Below are 20,477 nucleotides of genomic sequence, written 5' to 3'. Positions count from 1 at the left end.
TTGTTTGGTTGGTTTTTTGTTTGTTTTGCGAACAGCCAACGAACAGGCGGCACAGGCCCAGCAGCCGCTTTCCCGGTCACGCGGCACACCGCCCGTTAGGCCCCGGCCCGTGACGCGAGGGGCGGGGCCGGCGGGGGGCGGGGCCGGGGCCGGCGGGGGGCGGGGCCGGAGCCGGCGGGGGGCGGGGGCGGGGCCGGCGGGGGGCGGGGCCGGGGCCGGCAGGGGGCGGGGCCGGGGCCGGCAGGGGGCGGGGCCGGAGCCGGCGGGGGGCGGGTCCGGGGCCGGCGGGGGGCGGGGCCGGGCGGCCATGGCGGCGCCCATGGCGGAGGTGGCGGCGCCGGACTACGAGTCGGCGGAGCAGTACACGCGCGTGTTCAGCGTGGGCGCCCTGGGCCCGGGCTGGCGGCGGGTGCTGGGGCCGCCCGACCTCTCGCTGGCGGCGGAAGCGGCGGAGGAGTCGGATGCGGCCGTGGCGGCGGCGCTGGGCTGCGCGTCGGGCACGGCGGCCGAGTTGCGCGCCGTCTGCAGGTGGGGAAGCGCGGCTGTCTCCAAGCCGGGATTTGTGGCTCTGGTGCGAGGGGGATGTCAGTGGCCTCGCTCGGCTCTGGCGCGGGAGACGTGGCTGGTGCTGTCGCCAGACGCCGCGGCGGTTTCTCAACAGAGGCGGAAGGTGCTCGGGCAAAAGCGCTTCGGAGCAGCCTCTTCCGGATTTGCGGCCCCCGTGTTTCCCGAGTAAATACAGAATCGTAGACTCTCAGGGGGTTGGAATGGACCTTACAGACCGTATATATGCCCCCATGCCATGTACAGGGAGACATTCCACTAGACCAAATAGCTTAGAGTTCCATCCACTGGCCTTGAACACTGCCAGTGTTCCAGTATCCACTAGTACTCTGGACAACCTGATCCAGCGCCTCACCACCCTCACAGTAAAGAGTTTTTTCCTAATGCCGAATATAAATTTGCCCGTTTCATTTGTACTGAATGCTCTTTATCCCGTGGTACGGTTCCTTATCTGTATCCTTCCATCTCTGTAGGCCAAATACACTGTGAAGGCAAATAGTTTCTCTGGAGGGTAGTGCTCCAGTGGTGGAAACTTTGTTACATCTGCAAACTTGAACCAACAGTTTGATGCTTAAGGTTACATAAGTAAACATTGAGCCACGTAGTACTGGTTAAGTACTTAAAGGTACCTGAACATCTTCGCGGCGTTAGGAGACCCCAGTTGCACAATGAATAACACACCTTATATGAAGAGATAAGCCAGGCATCTGTTTGTATTAATGAAGAATCATAAAATCACAGAGTGGTTTAGTTTAAAGATCATCTTGTTCCAATCCCCCTGCCATAGGGAGGGACACCTTTCCCTGGGGCAGGCTGCTCAAAGCCTCATCCAGCCTAGCCTTGAACACTGCCAGGGGTGGACATCCGTCTTCTCTGGGCACCCTGTTCCAGTCACTCAACACCTCACAGCAGAGAACTTCTTCCCAATATGAATCTAAGCCTACTCTCTTTTAGTTTCAATCCCTTAAAAACGTCATTTAGAGTAGTTCAGGTAGCTGGCAGCATACAGTACCTGTTGAGCATCTCTTTGTCCTTAGCCTCCGCTGACTTGTTTTTCTCAGGGTGGTGGTGAAATCAGAGCTATGTGAGTGCTTTGTGGGTACTGAAGCAGCAGCAGCATCTAACACACTATGGCTGGAAGGCTTTCCGGTCACGTGGATAGTGAGAATTGCCCCTCACTTGTAGAAAAGGCCTTATTTCAGGCAATAATTCCTATAGAATGCATCACAGTTGTTAATTTTTCTGTAGTCCCTCAGTAAGGAAGGCTTGCCAGAGTTCTGATCTTATCTTTGTAACTTTGTGCTTCAGCTGTCGAAGTTCTGGTGACTAGCATAAATTTTTACCATTACTAGACTTAGTAGAAAAGGAGGATGATATTGGTTTTAAAAAATGTATTCTGGTGTGGCAGAAACTGTGACAGTTACTCTGTAAGCTCTTGAGGTGTAGATAGTCCCTGATTGCTCCTGTGCTCCTTCTTCTCTGTGGCAACTCTGTTGCTGTTTTCATCTGAAGTCCAAGGAGTTTTTCCTGTGGTTTCTTTATTTTTAGTCACATTCCTTTTTCTTTTTTCTTCTGTTTTGCTTTCTTCAGTGTACAACTGCTGCACGTCACTTGCTGTCATTTGCTGGTGCTACAGAGCAATGCTGCCTGTTTCAAGCTGTGTATTGTGAACAGTGGTCATTTGGGAAAGAGAAAATGACTGGTGTTCTAAGATGGGGAGAGAGCTGATCACCTGGCAGCCATTTGTTGGCTTTGCAGGAGAATGAAGCTAAACCTACACATCCTGAACCTTTCCCCTGTTCAGGCTGGAAATCCCAATCTGTAATCTTTATGTGCTTTTGCTTTTAAATTAAACAGCCCTAGCGTCTTGAGTTTCTCCTTAACATTGGCCAACCTCAAATCGCTGCCTTTGATCACTTTCACTCACCTGCTCTGAGCCACTCATATTCCTCTGTTGGGGAGAGATAAGAACACTGGGCTACACCAAGATCTGTTCTATGATATCCTGGGATCACATTTATTACCAGTGTAAATATAACTTTATAAGGTGAAGTGCACACATAATGGATATAAATACAGATTTTTCTGACTCTAAAATACTTCTAAGGAAAATTCTGACAAATTAAGTAGGTATTTTTTGGCTGGAAGAGAGATAGGAAGATGTGGATACTCCTACATCTATTTTTAAAATAGTCTTAGATTAAAAGAATCTGTCATGGATTCAGGATAAAGTTTTTTCAATAGCAATCATTAAATCTTTTTTAGAGTAGTGACATAGTGAACATGTAAGTATTTCTTACAATGTAGAGTCTTCTGGGGAAGAGAAATTGTATCATGTTTCAATGCTGTTTAACACTTTTGGCACCCTGGTGGAGTGTGGTCATTGTGGGGTTTTTTTTGCTTAGTTCGTTTGGATTTTTTTGGTTGGTTTGGGTTTTGGGTTTGTTGGGTTTTCTTTGTTGTTTTGTTTTTGTTTTTAATTTTGTTTTCTTGGTTTTTTTTTTTTTTTTTTTAATTTATTTGTTGGTTTATTTTTTGTTCTTGTTTTGCCTGTTTGATTTTGGTTTTTTTATTATTATTATTTTATTCTACTTTCTTCCTGTAATACATTCCTGCAAACAGAATGCAGGAAAAAATTTGTGTCTTCACTCACTTGCATTTGATGCAGTAAGAATGCTTTGCATATTGCTCAAGTTGTATGCTGATAATCATTATAGAGGTTTACCGTGTTTTCAAGAGATCTTAAACAGGTGTAAAACTGTGTCTTTATCTGAAAGATTCCATCAGTAATGCTCTTAAATAACCAATGTGTCAAAAGAGTAAAATTCTAGGTTCTGTTCAAATGCCTCAGGAGTCTGTGAACAAAGAAGTACTGGCATTCGTAATTGGTGCTTGGGTGACTGAAATCCTTGAATGCTGGAGATGTTGTTCGTCTGTTGGAGCTGTGTTTTTCTGTTTTGCCTTCTGTGTGATTTGTTGTGTGCACGTACAGGGCAGGCTAAGCCTCAAATCACTGTGGGTTTTAGGTCGGTCAAGAGAGGTGAGGCTTGCAGGTACCTTATTCAGCTTCAGCCCTAAGTCACCTTCTTGTTTTATTAGAATGGGTAGTTGTAAATATCTCCTGGGATGTGTTATAAAGCTGCATTAAGCTAGCATTAACGTCTTAACATATTAGTATTTAGCGTCTTGTGGTATTAGTGTCTCAAAGGTGATGAAAGTACTACCTTTAAAATATGTGCAATATAAAGAGTAATATAAACACTGTATCTGCTTATTATAAACTTTCAGGCAAAATACTAAATTATCTTTGAATTTCTAAAGGAGAAAACTCATTGTGCTGCTAGAATATTGTAGGAAAAGTAAAGTCACAGTGATTAAAGGCTTCATTGGTAGTCTGTTTCTGAGTCTACATTTCCAGAGAGTTTTCTTTGGCCTTTTTATTTCTGTTCACCTTAAAATATCTTTATAGGGGATGTGAATTCATATAACACTTTGCATTTAGCTTTTTTCAAGTGACACTTTCAGCTATTGTTCCTCATTACTGTCCTGCGCTTCACCTTGGTTTCCATTAAACAGCATGGCCAGTGTTTTCCTGTCTGTTGTAACTGTGTGCACTGAGTGAATTTGTCACGCATGCAGGGAATAATTATAGTCTCTGTTGGGACACAGTAGGATCCCAAGCTTTTGGCAGTCAGGAGTGAGGTGTTCCCAGTGCAAACTCTAAATTGCATGCACTTCTGTGTCTTAGGTGTCTGACATTGACTTAGCCTTAGTTTCTGGAGGGATCAGCATATATTTCCTGTTTGTAAAGCCTGGTTTCCTCAGGACCATGGACCAAGTATTGCTTATGTGGTTCCACTGGCAACAGTGGAATTACACAAGGGGAGGTCCAGCATGGCCTGTGTGTAAGGCCACACAGAAAAGCCTTTCAAGACTTCACTGCATGTGATACAATGACATATGTAATTAGTCTGATTTTTAATACTAAAAAAGGTGCTTTGCTTTTCCTTTAGAAATTGAAGGAGTGAGAGTTCAGGAGAATTTTCCATTAGAAAATTCAGGAGTGAGAAGAGGCAGTAAGAGTGCTTGCAAGGTTCCATGGAACTTGTCAGGGGTTCACTTTAGCTACCTTTCAGTCCTTATAAGGAAAAAGAGGAAGCAGTTTTAATGGCATTTTTTTACATAGTGTCTGCTTGTAGCAGCTTTTCTGGGAAAAATAAAAAATATTATTTTTTTCCCTGAAGCAGGCAATTAATGGTCATGGTGTGGATAGCCCAGCCAGAGATCCCATCTAGGACTATGGGAAGAAAGAAAAGCACAAGTGTTGTTAGTAAGTTCTGACATACTGTTGGTGGGTTCTGGCACAGAAGGAAAATGGGAAACTGTCACCTTTAATGCAAGTGAAACTTCACAATGGAAGGTAATAGACATTTTTAGATCCTGCAAATAGTACCTGTGGTGTTTAACGAACTGAGTACAAAGTCATTTCCTCAAAATGGTATATATTCAAGTGACTTATGCTCTTTGGTGAATGGGATCATTGATCCATGTGCCAGAAGACTTTGGATGAATAATTTGGTCATGTTATCAGTTTTGCAGAAAGGGTCAGTCGTGAGTTGATTTTTCTGTCAGGCGATATCTTTTACTTGATTATGTGGGCTGCTCATAACACAGCTGTATGCTGCCTGGAAAACAGCCCCATCTAAAAGGCTAATGGGTGAACTGTGTTCTCCAAAGTACTGTTCTCCATCTTTCTGTTAGTTAAATTTTTGTTTCTGAGCTACATGTTTCAGTCTACATGTGACACCGTATTCACTTGGTTTTCTCTGCCTCCACTTCTTCAAATAGGAATCTAAGGATCAAGTTCATTCTGTTTCCAGGAGGTAATGGCTCATTACTGCAAAGTTCCTTTTAAAATGGTGCTTCTGAAAGAATCATATTTTCTTAGTAACTTAAAGAAATATTTTCTATTTGAGATGTGAAAACTGTGAAACAGAAAGTTTAAAATTTTTATATTGCTGAATGGTAATTAACTGAACAATAGTAAATTCATCTTACTGTTGATACAGGGTGATTTTATTTGTATGGCTCATCAGAATAAAGCCATCTGTCCACAATCAAAACATTGTCTCTGACTTTTGCCTATTGTCAGCTGATAACAGTTGATTCCAGACTTCTATTTCTCAATTACTTTGTATTCCTATGCATTTCCACTCCAAAGGGTTATTCATTACTGCAGTGATATTATTGTTGACATGAAGAATAAGATTATAATTAAAAAGAATATAATTAAATCATAGATATTATTGAGGATAAATGGTACAGTCCAACAGGTTCCCTGGACTTCACCAGTGGTAATTTTGTCTCATAAAGAGATGGGTTTGCACAAAAGTTTGCTGGGATTCAAACTGCAGGTGGACTTAGGCATTGGAGTAAGCCTTGTCTTTATAGAGTCCACAAAAGTGGAGAGACAAAAGCAGTCGAGTCTGATTCAAAGCAGATTCTCAGTTTTAAATATTTTCTTCCTCAGGCTATTTTTAAGCTGGATAAAATTCTATTGTGATTAATGCAAAATGCTTCTGGGAAGGACTGCAGAGGAAACGATGTGCATATGATGATTCCTCTGAATCTGATGTGCTGTAGTGCACAACAAATGGGAATTCATAAATGGGACCAAGTAGTGAAAGCACCTCCAGGTTCCTGCCTCTCATACTTCTCCACAGACTATGAGAAATCACGGCCATGTCCAAAGAGAATAGCTGTAGATTTATATTAGATATCAAGAAGAAGTTGTTTACTGTGTAGAGTGGTGATGCAGCGGAACAGTTTGCCCAAAGAATTTGTGGATGCTCCATCCCTGGAGGTGTTCAAAACCAGGTTGGATGTGCCCCTGAGCAACCTGGGCCAGTGAAAAGTGACCCGCCAGTGCTGCTGGGAGGAATGGAACTAGATGATCTTTTAAAGTCCTTTCCAACCCAAACTGTTCTATGATTCTGTTATTCTATCTGTTATTTTTTTTTTATTGTTCTAGCATTGATATGTTAATGCCTTCTGAAAAAGAAGAGGACCCAGATGTTATTCCTGAAGACAGCAGTCTGATTACTCTTCGGTATGCTGTCACAGTGCTCTCATGGTATCCTTATTCGAGGTGGGGGTTGGAAATCAGCACAGAAGCACGGCTGGCTGCTTGTTCCAGGCAATGCTTTCTGAAGCACTATACAAAAATACCAGCTTATGATGGGGTCATTGGTATGAGTCTTCTGCTTTAATGTTGTTTAGGATTTTTTTATTAAGATGTACAGAATATGCTATCTTTATTACTGGAAAAGGATTTCTGGACCTAGGTGCTTCTGAAGTAGTGCCTAAGTTTGGAGTGTGCAGGGGCCTTCTGATAACCATGTGTGTGAGGTTCCTCCAAAAAAAACCTGTCTCATACGTCTGCTAACTCATAGTCATACTGTTACAGCCAGACTGTAACTACTGATGCTGTATCCAGATAAGCTTTTTATCTGAACCCACTCTGTTTTGTTGAATTTTGTTTTGTTCATGGAATTCATTGATACTACTGGTGCATTTCAGAGGTTAACCAATATATGTAAGGTTTCTATCAGCTGGCAAACTTGGCCAGTTAGGCCTTGCTTACATAGCACTAATGTAAAGATGGTTTAAACAAAGCACAAATGATAATGAAGGTTTGTTTTGGGGTATTTCTAAAGTGTCTATGCTGTGGGGCTGAGAAAAAAATATATGTGGGTTGCTTTTTCCTTGTGTTTTGTTTGCACATGAATTCAATTTTTTTGAAGTAGAAAACATTGTTGAAACAGCTTTCTCAAAGGCCACAAAGTGTTTTGTCCTAGTACAACCTCTTCAAACAACATTTTTCTGTTTTTTATTGTGAATGTAAAATTGCTCACAAACAACCTGTCATTTGCACAAAAGCGGGGAAAAGCCCACAAACTGAAATCCACAAGATGACCTCTGCCCTGTCAGGTTTTATGAGAGTCAGGAGATGAGTATTTTAAGTTAGTCTGTCCCACTAAGACAGACAGGAATCCTGCTCTTTGAAAGCTGTTCTGTAGTAGCATGTGTCATTTAAAAATATGAAATTCTTGGAATTCTACATGGAAATTGTTGAATGAAATTTTGTGTGTTCTTGCCCCTCAGAATTAGAAAGAAGGCTTTAGAGAGGAGAGAAGAAACAATTATTGTGGATCGGGCGTGCAGACAAGAAACTCTTACCTATGAGATGGTAAGTTGCCTGTCACCTTTAGGGCTTTCAAGACACCTGAAATCCAGCTTCTGGTTGCTTTTTTATTCACTGCTTTGAAATATACCCTGTAAATGTTTGCAGATACAAGTTTGCTGGTAATTATTAAGGATAGAGACATTTTATGGAAAGATAGGACTGGAAGTCTGCTCTTAACTGTCTGTTAATACTGGATGTAGTTAAGGAGGAGTTCCAGTTCATTACGACTATATGACTATATGGCTTTTTTTAAGTGCTGTGAACTTCCAGCTGGACATAGACAAAATATGTAATGGTTTTGCTCCTGGAGTTCAATGTTGGAAACTAAGCTTCAGTGTGTGAATGATTGTGAGCTGATTTCATTAGGGCTGAAAGAAGAAAACAGTAGCAGCACAGTGGTGGTAAATTCCTGATTTTGAGCTTTGTAACCCAAGTTTTTCAGCCATTCTGAACTGCCAGGAACCAAGAATTTTGTCATCAGCTCCTCAAAAGCCTTACTGGATTTTTTTAACTATGCTTAATACTTTTTTTTTTTATTATTACTATTTATTCACAAACATTGAATTCCTAAACAGCAAAACCTCATTTCATAAATGTTCATTTAATCATTAAGGCTAAAAGACCTTTGGGATCATTGAGCCCAACCATTACCTTAACACTGCCAGATCCACCACTAAACTGTCCCCCTAAGCACCACATATACATATTCTTTGAACTTTTCAGGGACACTGAAGTGCTGGAGTCTATGGCTTGAACAAGCCATGAACTGCTGTAAAAATTAGGGACAAAAGTCTTGTGAGGAAAGAGCCTGGTGTGACTATTAGACTTGTTTTTCCCCTTGGGATTTCTTGGTCTGTAGTGAGTTATGTTTCAGCTGTTCAGAGACCCAGGCACATTATGTAAACAACATGATGCAACTATTCTGCTGGGCTCTTAGCCTGAGGAGAATCTGAGAAAATATTAGCAATGGAAACCTTCATAAAAGGTTTCCATGAGTGGTGTCTTACTGCTGTTTCTGAAGAATGAGCACATGGTCATTATTGCATTCTTTAAGCAAGCTATGTCAGAGCTGTGATTCTGTGGTTGAGACCACAATGCCTTTGTACAGGAGGAGAGCAGTAAGAAATGTGAGTTTGGAATGTGTGACATGAAAAAGGCAGATGCAAGGCAGAGAGTACAAGTATATCTGGATGTCACAGGAGTACAAGTTTCTGCTACTAAATCTAAGGAATACTCCATGCTGATGGGAGGTGTTTGTGCAGGAAGTATTCTCTCTTGATTTGTTGTGATGCCTTGGGAAGGGTGGCCTGAAACAGAGACAGGACAGAGCTAGAGAATAAAGTAGGTATTTATTGAAAGGCCTTAAGAGGATACACCTTGGGCAGGACAAGAGCCTGACCAGGGCTACACCCAAGGTGGACTGAGAATGATCACAAAATGGGAAACAGGTCACAAGGTTTTACACTTTCATAAGTTTTGGACCATTTGCATATTGGGGTTTAACTGTCCAATTACAACTTCAGGTTGTGAGGTCTTGTCCTTGTTCTTCCTTTCAGTCCACCGTTGTTTATGCTGTTGGGCTGAAAGTTGTCCTTGGTTCTCAGCAGGAAAAGGATTTGTTTTGTCTACTAACTCTGTGAAGAGAGCTTACTGGCACTTAATATGAGGCTCAGAACTGTACCCCTAGGCAGCACAGAATCTGAAAAACATGAAAGCTAAAACTTAAGGCATCAGTTGGAAAAGGAGGAAACCATCACAGAGAAGTACCCTCCCTCATTTTCATAGCTGAGCTGTGTCTTAAACACAAAGCAGGATGAAAATGTAGGGTTGCATTTACTTATTTTCTAAAACCCAGTACTGGGGCAAGGTCATTGCTGGGTTTTGGGTTTGGATTTTGGAGAAATTGTAGCCTCCAGCTATGTCTAACTTCCCTAATAAGAGGAAGTGTTGCATGGACTGTAATTTTCATATATTTAATTCTGTGTATATTTTCTAGGTTAGTGTTTCCCAAGTTAAGGGTTGCAATCTTCCTTGACATATGAAAGCATTCAAAGAGCATTTCAAAGCATTAACTGGTAAAAGTTGGTAGCAGCTGGGTTGCATGAGGGCAGAATGGCAGCAGCTTCTAATTCCTTTATTCAGGGCCTCTCAATAGCCAAGGAGCAGCCAGCTGTCTTGCAACAAAGCTGAGAAATGAAGGAACATGCTTGAAATCAGTAACTGGAGCAGTTACTTTCCACCTTGCAGGAAGTAGGCTGTTTTCAGTTCTGAATGCTACATAGTCAAAAATTAGTTAGCATTTCTCAGCATTTCTTGGACTGTTACCCAGGATTTATTTATATATATCTGTGTCTGCATATATCTATATCTATATCTATATCTTTACCGATATAATATATATGTATGTGTCTGTATGTTTTTCCAGGAATCACGTGCAACTGGAAAGAGGCCAGACAGTACAACAGATCTAATTGAGGAGGGAGAACTACTTTTAACTCTGAACATCTTTTATCCTGTTATATTTCAGAAGGTTGGTATGAAATTCTCTGGGTTGTGTTGTGATTTTTTTCCTGTTCGGTAATATCTTGCTCTCCTAAGCAGTTAAAATCAGTGAGTCTACTGAAGATGTGGTAAACTCTTCAACACTAGTAATTTCTTAAGGCTCATTCAGAATCTGGCTTTCATCCTGTTAGTTGTTTACATAATAAAACTTCTACAAAAATTACACAGTAGTTAATTTATTTTATAGAAAGTTCAAAACCTGAAACTAAATACGTGAAAACCAAAGTATTCTTTCTGGATTTGGGATAAGTGAGCTCAGACTTTCTGTCTTTACTGCACTCTCTGATGGAGAATGTAACTTCCGAGTTCCTGAATAAAACTATTAAGTGTCAAGTCTTAGGAGAGGCTATGGCAAGATGCTGTTCAGAGAAGTGTTGTGCTAGATGCTGCAAGTAATGGCCTTAAGCTGTCAAAGGAACAGCAGGGCTGATGCTGATATGTTACAGTTTATCTGAAGTTTGCATGCTGTGTTCTTTGTAGCATAAAGATCACAAACCCTACCAAACAGTCCTTGTACTGGGCAGCCAGAAGCTCACTGAGCTGAGAGACTCAATTTCCTGCGTCAGTGACCTCCAGATTGGTGGTGAGTTCAGCAGTCAGCCAGATCAAGCACCAGAGCACATCAGCAAGGTAAAACTTTCTGTGTGGAACCCTCTACATGTATAGGAGTGAAAACATAGAGAAGGAGACAGAGTTTTGTTTTGGTGTTTTTTTCTTCAGCAGTAAATTCAGCTGCATTGTTTCTAACTGTTGGTTGCACTGCAAGTAGATACTTCATGGTGGCATTATCTAGATGATCTGTTTTGTCCAATATCAAAAAAAGCATTATCATTTCTACTGCTAGGTAATAGAAACACAAGCAGTGAGTTTTGTGTAGATATATTCCTGGGGACTGATTTTATTTTGAGCTGTATTCTGAAACGTCAGAGGTAATAGCTTAATCCCACTAATAATAATAAGCCAGACCATCCCACTGTGCTTTGTTGTTTGCAACTGGATGCTGATCAAATGTAGGGATGAAGATTATTCTTCTCTCCTGAAGTTGCTACGTGTTCTCTGGATATGAGCAAAACAAATTATCTAGTTGAAAATACTGATATTTAATCACTTCGATCATACATTGTATAACATGTAATATACGTCATATCATAGAATGGTTGAGGTTGAAAGGAGCTTGTGGAGTTCATCTGGTCTACTTCCTTTGCTCAGGCAAGGCCGCCTACATCCAGTTTTCCATGACCATGTCCTGATGTTTTTTGCCTATCTCCAAGGATGGTGGTTGCCTGTGTCTGTGTCAGTAAAGAAGTGCTTCTTGAGGTTCATGGGGAACTGTGTATGTTCTAGTTTCCTTTCACTCAGGACTTCTGAAATAAGCCTGGCTCCATCCTCTTTGCACCCTCCTTAAGGTATTGTGTATTTTAGTAAGATTCCCCTACCTGAGTTTTCTCCTCAGGGCGGGAACTCACAGCTCTCTCAGCCACTCCTTTTTGGAGAGATGCTGCTGTCCCTTCCTCTTCATGGCCCTTATGGGAATATTTCTCCAGTATGTCCATGCCTCTCTTATACTGAGTAGCCAGGGACTGAAGACAGGCCTTTAGGCATGGCCTCACTAGTGCTGAGGAGTGCTGAAGGATTGCCTCCCTTGACCTGCTGGTGGTACTTTATCTAATGCAGCACAGGATCCCACCTGCTCCACTGGCTGTCTTTGCTGCAAGGACATGTTGGCTCATACTCAGTTTGGGATCTACCAGGATCCTGGGCTATCTGCCTTGCCGCTCTCCAGCTGAGTGGCCCTCAGCATACAGTGGAGCATCAGCTTGCTTATCCCCAGAGGAAAGATAAACACTTCTCCTTGCTCAACCTCACCAAGTCCTTTTTGGCCCATTTCTCTGGGCTGTTAAGATCCTTCTGGCCGGCAGCAGGATTGTCTAGTGTATCAGCCACTCCTTCCAGTTTTATGTTAGCAGCAGAGAAGGTAATGGTAACAGACAGAAGTGAATCAAAGAGTCTGAATGTGAAATACGTTCCTACCATTGTGTCTTCATGCAGGTCATCTGAAAAATCCTGTCTTTGGTCCTGGGGTCTGCTTTTCCTGTGTTTTCCCAGCCTAGAGTTAATAGCTCAAAAAGACCTCTGGGCACATGGTTGCCATGTTGATGGCTTGATGCCCAAGTGGAGAGCAGTTGTCAACCAGGAATTGATATTGGGACCCGTGCTTTTTTCCGTTTTTGTCAGTGACATGGACAGTGGCATCAAGTGCACCCACAGCAAGTCTGCTGACAACACTGAGCTATGTGGGGCAGTTGGCACACTGGAGGGCAGGGATGGCATTCAGGAGGACCTTGACAGGAGGCTCAAGGGAGACATTATCACTCTCTACAACTATCTGAAAGGAGGGTGAGGAGGGTGTAGCCATGTAGACGGTCAGTTTTCTTGGATAACAAGAGACAGGATGAGAGGAAATGGCCTTCAAAATGCACCAAAGAAGGTTTAGATTGGATATTAGGAAATGTTTCTTCACTGCAAGGGTGGTCAGGTGGTAAATAGGGAACAAATCTGCTTTTTTTTGCTTTGCTTCTGCATGCAGCCTTTGCTTTTTCTCATTAAACTGCCTTTATCTGAACCTACGAGCTTGCTTGTCTTATTTTTTTTCCCTAGTCCTGTTAATAAAGAGGAACAGCTGGATAGGTATCTGGTAGCTACTCAAAGTAAACACACTGTGTCTTGCTAATTTTTTAAAATATTATTATTGTTTAAAGTCAGTGCCTTGCAATTAATGAATTTTTGTAGTGATGCCTATGTTTTTCTGTGTTTTTGCAGAAGTCCATAACTGCTATGATGGGGACAGAATAAGAAAAGAGCATTAAAGTAACCTGTAATGGCTTGAGAACAATATCAGCAGAGTAGCTGTGTAGTTGGCAATCATATAAGCCTAGTTGTCACATCAGTATCTACAATTAGAGCAGTACTTTTCTTAGACACTTGTACAGTGAGGTCTCTTAATATAATTTAGATATCTAAAATGCCTAGATTTTTTGCATCTTCTTGTTTAAGGTGTTTATTCTCTCATAAGACTAATGGAGACTTTTCTCTCTGTCTCGCAGGATCACTACAAATCTGCCTTCTTCTATTTTGAAGGCGTCTTCTATAATGATAAAAGATACCCAGAGTGCAGAGATCTGAGCAGGTATGGTACTTGTAGATGTTGAATTCAGGAAAACCTTAAGGAGCATGAAATTTGTTTCATTTTGTTTATGACTTGTGGTGTTATGGATACTGGAATGTCTAGAGTATTAAGCTGGAATGGACTTCTACTGTTTTTCCATGATGAATTGGTTTTTACAGAGAAGTTTAACTTTACTTGCTCTACTTATTCCTTCCATTTGCCTCTCTTTTGAAAAGAGTATGAATCCTTTTTTTAATCTGTAAATCCTGTTTTGCTCTGTTGAGATGGGATTTCTGTGTAAAGTGACAGGTGCCATTTTGTATTGTATTTTTAAGTACCTTCCCTACTTGTGATGGCAATCAAAAGACTTGCCTGTGAGGTAGAAGATGGGTCAGAAAGACAACAAGCTCAGCTGTGTGGCAGTGGTTGTCCTGCTCAGTCTTGAAAATATGCTGAATGCCTTCATTGTAAAGTCAACATGGGGTTTGTGTGACTGATCAGAAAAGATATCTGATATTTTAAGGAATTGTGGTATTACTGATACACTAGTGAGATTTAGGAGATGAAAATGTTTAAAATGGCTGGTATGGAAGAGCTGACTGTTGGACCCTGTTGTTTTGCCAGACTTTGTATGTGACTTCGGGGAAATTAATATTTTACTTCTTGTCTTTCTGTTTGTGAATGACAGTGGTCTTCACAGAAGGGCTTGTCATAGCATACACAGCTTGTAGAGTTAGATGCCTTGTGTGTAGGAGTGTGCTGAAAAGCCAAAAAGAAATTTACAGTGGCCAGTGCCCTTCCAGTGCTAAATTTTGGCAATGTAACTGCATTTGTCAGCTTTATGTTTCTCCTTGACAAAAAAAAAAAAAAAAAAAAAAAAAAAAAAAAAAAAAAAAAAAAAAAAAAAAGCTCTTTGTAATACTTTAAAATGAAGTAATTGAAGTAATTGACCAAGGGGTCAAAATGACCTGCTAGTAACTTGAATTATTGGACTACTTAAGAAATATTGTCCTGTGACCTGGATGAGTGCCATCAGGAGCATACACTGGCTAAAACTCCTCAAGAAGTTGCCTGGTGAGGACTGAAAGGCAGATGTTCCACAAGAGCAGTGAACAATTCTAAAGTGTTGTAGTATTGCTGTGAAATCACCTAAAACTGTTACAAAATGTTGTGAACTGTTTTGATTTTCATCATTTAACTGTGTCTCAGTAAAGAGTTTTGCATGTCCCCAAGGCATCTTTTTCTCTGCATTCACAGTTCATAGCTTTGCCATGCTGATGGCCTTTCTGTTTTCAGAACAATTATAGAGTGGTCAGAATCTCACGAGAGAGGCTATGAAAATCTTCAGTCTGTTAATATGGAGGACTATGTATTTAATGATTTATCCCTCAAAATTGGCTTTCCATACCTTTACTGCCACCAAGGGGACTGTGAACACATCATTATAATCACAGATATAAGGTAAGTTACTATTCTTTGGGAGTCCTTAGGCAAATGGAAGTAAGCCTTTCCTGGACAAACTTCAGACATTAACTGCTGAATAACCTATTTGCTTTAAGATTATTCTGCTGCCTTCTGCAGAGCTTAAATTTTTCTTCCATATACATAGGTGTATCTCTGAAAGAGGGAGATTAATCTTCCTTGCTTTTTTCCTTTTAGTTTGCATACAAGGACTGCTTTGTAATTAGTGTGCTATGACGCTGTATAACAGGAATGGCAACCACAGTGTCAAGATCTTTCTATGTCGAGCCAGTGTGTGGCAGATTTACATACTAATTCTGGAGCATCGGGAGCAGAATGTTGTAGGCTGTGGCTGGACTCAGCTGGACTATTAGTTTGAACTTGAAGCTAAGTGGCAGGAACTGAAAAGAGAATAGAGGAATGGAAATAGTGGGCTGAGTTGGATGGAAGAAAGAGAAGGTGCTAGTGACCATGAGGTGGCAACCACATCCACAGTCGAACTATTGTGTAGTCTTTACTCAATGCCTAACTAGCGAGAGAGCCCTCCTGTGGTTGGTTGTAGTGGGTGACATTTTCTGTTCCCAGGAGCCTGATGTATCAAAATATTGATAGTACATGGTGGCTTCCAAAAGCAACGTAACCCAGAGAAAAGCATAGTTGATGCACATAGATGATATGAAGATTCACCTGACAATACCTTGTTAGGAGATAAATACCTCTGTATAGGAGATAAAAGTTTTAAACACACTACAGAAATGAGATGACCTGAACATTTCTGAGCTACTGCACTGTCCTGGTTTAGGGCAAATTTGGGAGAAAACATCTAAAGGGATCCCTCTAGAAAACAAATTCAAGTGTCCCCTCCTAAATGGTTCAGGAAAAGATTTCCTTGGAGAAAAGGAAAAAAACTGTTTATTCAACAAGCAGAATATTCACAAGCATAAAAAGTGAATAATATTAAACAATAGAACCTCTGGCAGTTCTGAAGAGATGGCAAATTCAGAAAGCCCTTGTCAAGGGGTGTAGCTCAGCCCAGTCTCTTATCAGTCCCTCTTGTGCTGGAATGCAGAGTCCTGGGCCCCAGTGGGCCACAGGTGAGCTCTGGTGTTTTTCTGGGTTTTCAGTCCAGAGCAGGCTGATCAGCTCCAAGAAAAAGAAAAGCCACAGTCTGGGGAACTTCTCTGCCTCAGCTAGCTAAAAACTAACAAAAACCAAAGGAGCGCTCTCTCCTGCCTGTCCGTGCTGCAGACAACACAGTCCATGAGGAGGATGCAGAGGAGCAAGTGCAGTTCCTGAACACAAACTGCGCACTTCTTCTCCTCGCCTTCGCTCTCAGAACCAGCCATAAAGGTGCAGAACTTAATAACCAGCATAAACAGAACAGAAAACTGGGGATACGAGCATCATAAAGTCACCACAGGACACTGCACAAACTGAATTTACTTGTGACCATAAAATCCACAGATAGTGCAACTAGCAGTCTATCGCCAGATCCTTACTTGTGTTAAAAAATGTTGAGCAGAAGTCTGGTCATAGTTTACATGGGAATTTAAATCATACTCTATCTTCAATGTCCATTCTTATGTTTAAATAAATTTCAATATGACAGCACCTTTTCTGTATGTGTTGTATTTATTTATTTCCCTCAAGGCTTATTCATCGTGATGACTGTCTGGATAGGAATCTATATCCCTTGCTAGTCAAGAAACATTGGCTATGTACCAGAAAATGCTTTGTGTGCAAGATGTATACAGCAAGGTATGCTACATTCTTGATCCTATTGTTGTCTTAATTAAGTCTTTCTGGGTGCTGCTACTAACTTTAAAAAAATAGTAAAAATAAAAACTCTGTATGTGTTTCATCATAATAATAATAATTACTCTTCAAGAAGTTGACCTCTCTCTAACCAGGAAAAGGCTTCCTGCTGATAGTGTTCATTTGGAATTGATTAAGAAGTTTCAAAAGAACTAAATTAGTAAGAGATTAATTGTTTGGCTTATGTTCTCTTGTGTATCTAGAGCTTGGGTATCTTATCAATTACTTTTGAAAATCCTGCTTATGGGGGAAAATGCTGCATTTTCCTGCTTTGCAAGATAATGTATTTGAAATTCGCCAGAAATCATACAGCACTTTTGTTTAATCTAGCATGTATGCAAGTATAGATCTGTCAAACTCATATGATAAAATCTAGAGGTTTTTGAAAGGCATTCAACTTTCTCCACAGGAAACTCCTAACCTCTACCTGAAAACTGTGCTCTGCAGCTGTTCTTGAAGGAATTCTGTGATTTTCTTCTGCGCTTTAAAGAGCAGAAGATGAATTTGGTCCTTTTTTATACACTTTAGTGATGTTAATGTACATACAATTCAGGTTTTCAGTTAACAGTAGAAATTTCTCTAAGGAATAGGCTAGACTCCCTGATTTTATAGATCTGAATGATTTATTTGCAAAAACACTGGTTGCCTTTTTTTCCCTCAGAACAGTTTATGCTCTCAGCCTCTGTTTGATGCAGTAACTGTGTCTTCATTGTCTTGCTTGTTTGGCTTTAGACTTCCTGGAATCAGGCAAAAAGCCAGTTCCTCTTGAGATGGGAGTCCCTCCTAGTGTTCCTAGCAGGGCCCTGAGCTTGCCTTCACAAGGGCCTATAATCTGTGAGGCATTTGGCCATAAGGGGAGGTGGAGCCAAAGGGTCAATATGCAGGAAAGATGGGATGGGGAGGGCATTACCAGAGGTGATGTAAATGCATTAAATTAAAACCAGGATTAAGCACTAAGCTTAAGTGGGGACATACTAAACCATAGACAGCAGAGCTGCTTTGGCTAGCTGTCCAGTGTGTTCTAATCTGTGCAGATAGCATCTTGTAATCACCAGAGGCCTTCAGCTGTCATGGCCTCTTGAGTGCTATTATAAATTAATTACTCAGTGACATGCCAGGCCCTCCTTGTAGATGTTAACTTGTGTTCATGTTAACTTCAGTGCTTGCTGGAGTGTGCTGCAATCCTCACCTTGTCTTGTCTGCATTGTTTGGGTCCTGCTGCTCCTAAATGGTTTTGATTACTCAGAGGAGCTTGGATCAGTACATGTCTGCTCCATTTCATAGTTTCTTGCATTAAGGGAAAAAAAAAATTGTCTTTTATGACTTAGATGGCCACAGGGTGAACAGAAAATTCTTGTTGGGTTTTTTTATGCACAGTACCAGCTACACAGGTTTGAGGAATTTCTCAGAAGTGCTGCTGTAGCTGCTGGGATTGACACAGAATGGGTGTGGAGATTGGAAATTAGCTGTATGCATGGGATGGGAGATATGCAATATAGATAATACCCTGTGTATATAAGGTTATTACTGATGTTTGTTGCTGCCATCCCTAGTCCTGAGTAAAATGTTGAGATGTTTGCCACAAGTGCATTGCTCTCGTAAAAAAAACTTGTGTTTTGTCACCGGCAGGTGGGTAACCAACAGAGACAGTCTGGCACCAGGGGATCCTTGTTTCTTCTGTGATGTTTGTTTTCGGATGCTCCATTACGATGCAGAAGGCAATAAACTGGGGGAGTTTCTTGCATATCCTTATGTTGATCCTGGGATTTTCAACTGAAACTGACATGCGCCAGGATTAATTCAGTGGATGACATGGAATCTGTTGCTCTGGCTATTAAAACTACTGGAAAGCTTGAGGTTTGAGCATACAGCTGGGTTTCAGGTTAGGCATGTAATCCTCTCCCGTGAGCTGGAAGGAGCCTTTTGCACACCAGAAGTCTATCTGGTGTGTTCTGAGTAAGTAAGTACAATTTTACTCATAAGTTGGCATGGAATAATATAATACACTTTTACAACATCACAGTAATTTGGATGCTATGGACTGTAAATTGTGCATGTTTGAGGATACCTGGGAAAAGAAACCTAGATTTTGAGAAGCTCTGTGCACCCAAGGCTCTGTAAACCTCTGATGATGAGAGCATGGTCTGTATATATCTTACCTTGAAAACTCAGGCCATATTTCAACAAGGGTGGATGGCACTGAATTTGTAGGGAGGAGAATGCTTTCTGAGAGAGAAGCTCAGAATACTGGTTAAACTCTTGAGTCTTTCCTACAAATGAAAGCTTATATCTGAGGGCTTCTGCTGTCTCTGGTTTCTGACTCTGAGGACTGATTCTGTGGAGAGGAAACTACATTTCACCATTACTGAATTGTAGCCTGCCTTTTAAATAATTTTTTCAACTGTTAACAGTGTATGCAGTGTTCATTGTTCACCTTTTGTTTTAATATTAGTATAATTCTGTTATTTAAGTATTTTTAATTAAAATGTGGCAAATTTGTAGTTCCTAGTCTCTTGTTAAACTGAAACTCTCTCAAGACAGGATATTATTTTTTTTTTAAAGTCTTCTGGAATTAAGAGGATGTTAGTAGAGATCTTTGTTGTTTAGGAAAGTTAGCACTAACTGCTTTTCTTTTAAAACCTTCAGCTAGTTCTGGTTGGGGGAAGATAGCCTACTCTGACAATCTGCATACAGACATGTGACAAACTGAATCCTGTTAAGGTCCTGTAGCTGCAGATTGATTATCTTAGATGTCTTGAAACAAAGGTATATGAAGCACTTGCAGGACTCCATTGATCACTCCCATATCTTACTGCTTTCTGGTGGTGTATTAAGTCATGTGAATATAAATCCATGCTTTTTATAGGAACAACAAAAGAAAATGGATTTTTCTTTCCTGTCTTGTAAACCAGCCAGCTGTTGATGTGTATTTTAATGAATCAACCACTTGTAAAAGCAGATGGTGATAGTTCTCTTATCCTTCAGGAATTGCAGAAAAGGGAGTGTCCTGCTCATCACAACTTTGACCAATCCAGCTGCTGGGGTTGGGCTTCTTTGTGGTGATGCAACAGCAGCTGCTTTAAATGTCCTCTACAGCTCTTGCTACAACTTCAGCATTTGCCTCACAAGTTGCTATGCCTCATCTTTTCCCTATGTCCTCCTCTATCAGCTGTCTCCCATAAATATACAGGCTTCCCAGTCGTCTTCAGTATTGGATCTGGGATCATATGGAGAGCTAGCTCAAGTTCTAAAGCAGCAATTGGTACTTTTATTTGTGGGAGTTTTTTTTTTTTTTTTCCCCCTTTCTTTAGCCATAGAGAGAAGGGAGTGGCAAAATGTGAGTTTACTCTCATTAAATTAATTTGCCTCACATATGCTGTCTCTCACACAACACATTTATCTTCTTAATTAAAAGTGAAGGTCAAATATATTTCAAAAGCAGTGCCCTTGCAGATTAAGAAATTTTAGTGGGCCAGTCACATATTTTCAGTAAAGCCACAGTCTAGGTGTGGGAGTTGAGAGCATTCAGCACTTACCTACAAAACAGAGAAGAATTGTTTTAGAAACTTGCTGTTTGTATGACATTATCCTATTTCATATTCAGTGATTCTTTTAAATGGCAAATGGAACAAAAAGGTTATACTAAGTTGTAGGTTTTGAAGA

At 41.0% G+C, this 20,477-nt stretch overlaps 1 protein-coding gene across 1 annotated transcript; it reads left to right on the top strand.

The window, feature by feature from the left end:
* Positions 1-283: 283 nt before the first annotated feature.
* Positions 284-19,315, top strand: SNAPC3 (small nuclear RNA activating complex polypeptide 3). The gene is made up of 9 exons (XM_066338514.1): positions 284-528; positions 6,596-6,673; positions 7,729-7,813; positions 10,236-10,340; positions 10,853-11,002; positions 13,477-13,559; positions 14,835-14,999; positions 16,650-16,757; positions 18,444-19,315. Exons 1-9 carry the CDS (start codon positions 308-310, stop codon positions 18,589-18,591), a joined length of 1,143 nt encoding a protein of 380 aa, XP_066194611.1. The 5' UTR covers positions 284-307; the 3' UTR covers positions 18,592-19,315.
* Positions 19,316-20,477: the final 1,162 nt, after the last annotated feature.

The sequence above is a fragment of the Sylvia atricapilla genome, chromosome Z (genome assembly GCF_009819655.1).
Source record: "Sylvia atricapilla isolate bSylAtr1 chromosome Z, bSylAtr1.pri, whole genome shotgun sequence".
In the NCBI taxonomy this organism is placed as follows: Eukaryota; Metazoa; Chordata; class Aves; order Passeriformes; family Sylviidae; genus Sylvia; species Sylvia atricapilla.
The sequence above is the reverse complement of the archived record's forward strand: the minus strand, read 5'-3'. Positions and strand labels throughout refer to the sequence as shown.

Coding starts and splice junctions, on each gene's coding strand:
- SNAPC3 (XM_066338514.1), top strand. CDS start 308: ATGGCGGCGCCCATGGCGGAGGTGGCGGCGCCGGACTACGAGTCGGCG. Junction 6,674..7,728: donor AGCAGTCTGATTACTCTTCG/GTATGCTGTCAC, acceptor CTTGCCCCTCAG/AATTAGAAAGAAGGCTTTAG. Junction 13,560..14,834: donor GAGTGCAGAGATCTGAGCAG/GTATGGTACTTG, acceptor TTCTGTTTTCAG/AACAATTATAGAGTGGTCAG.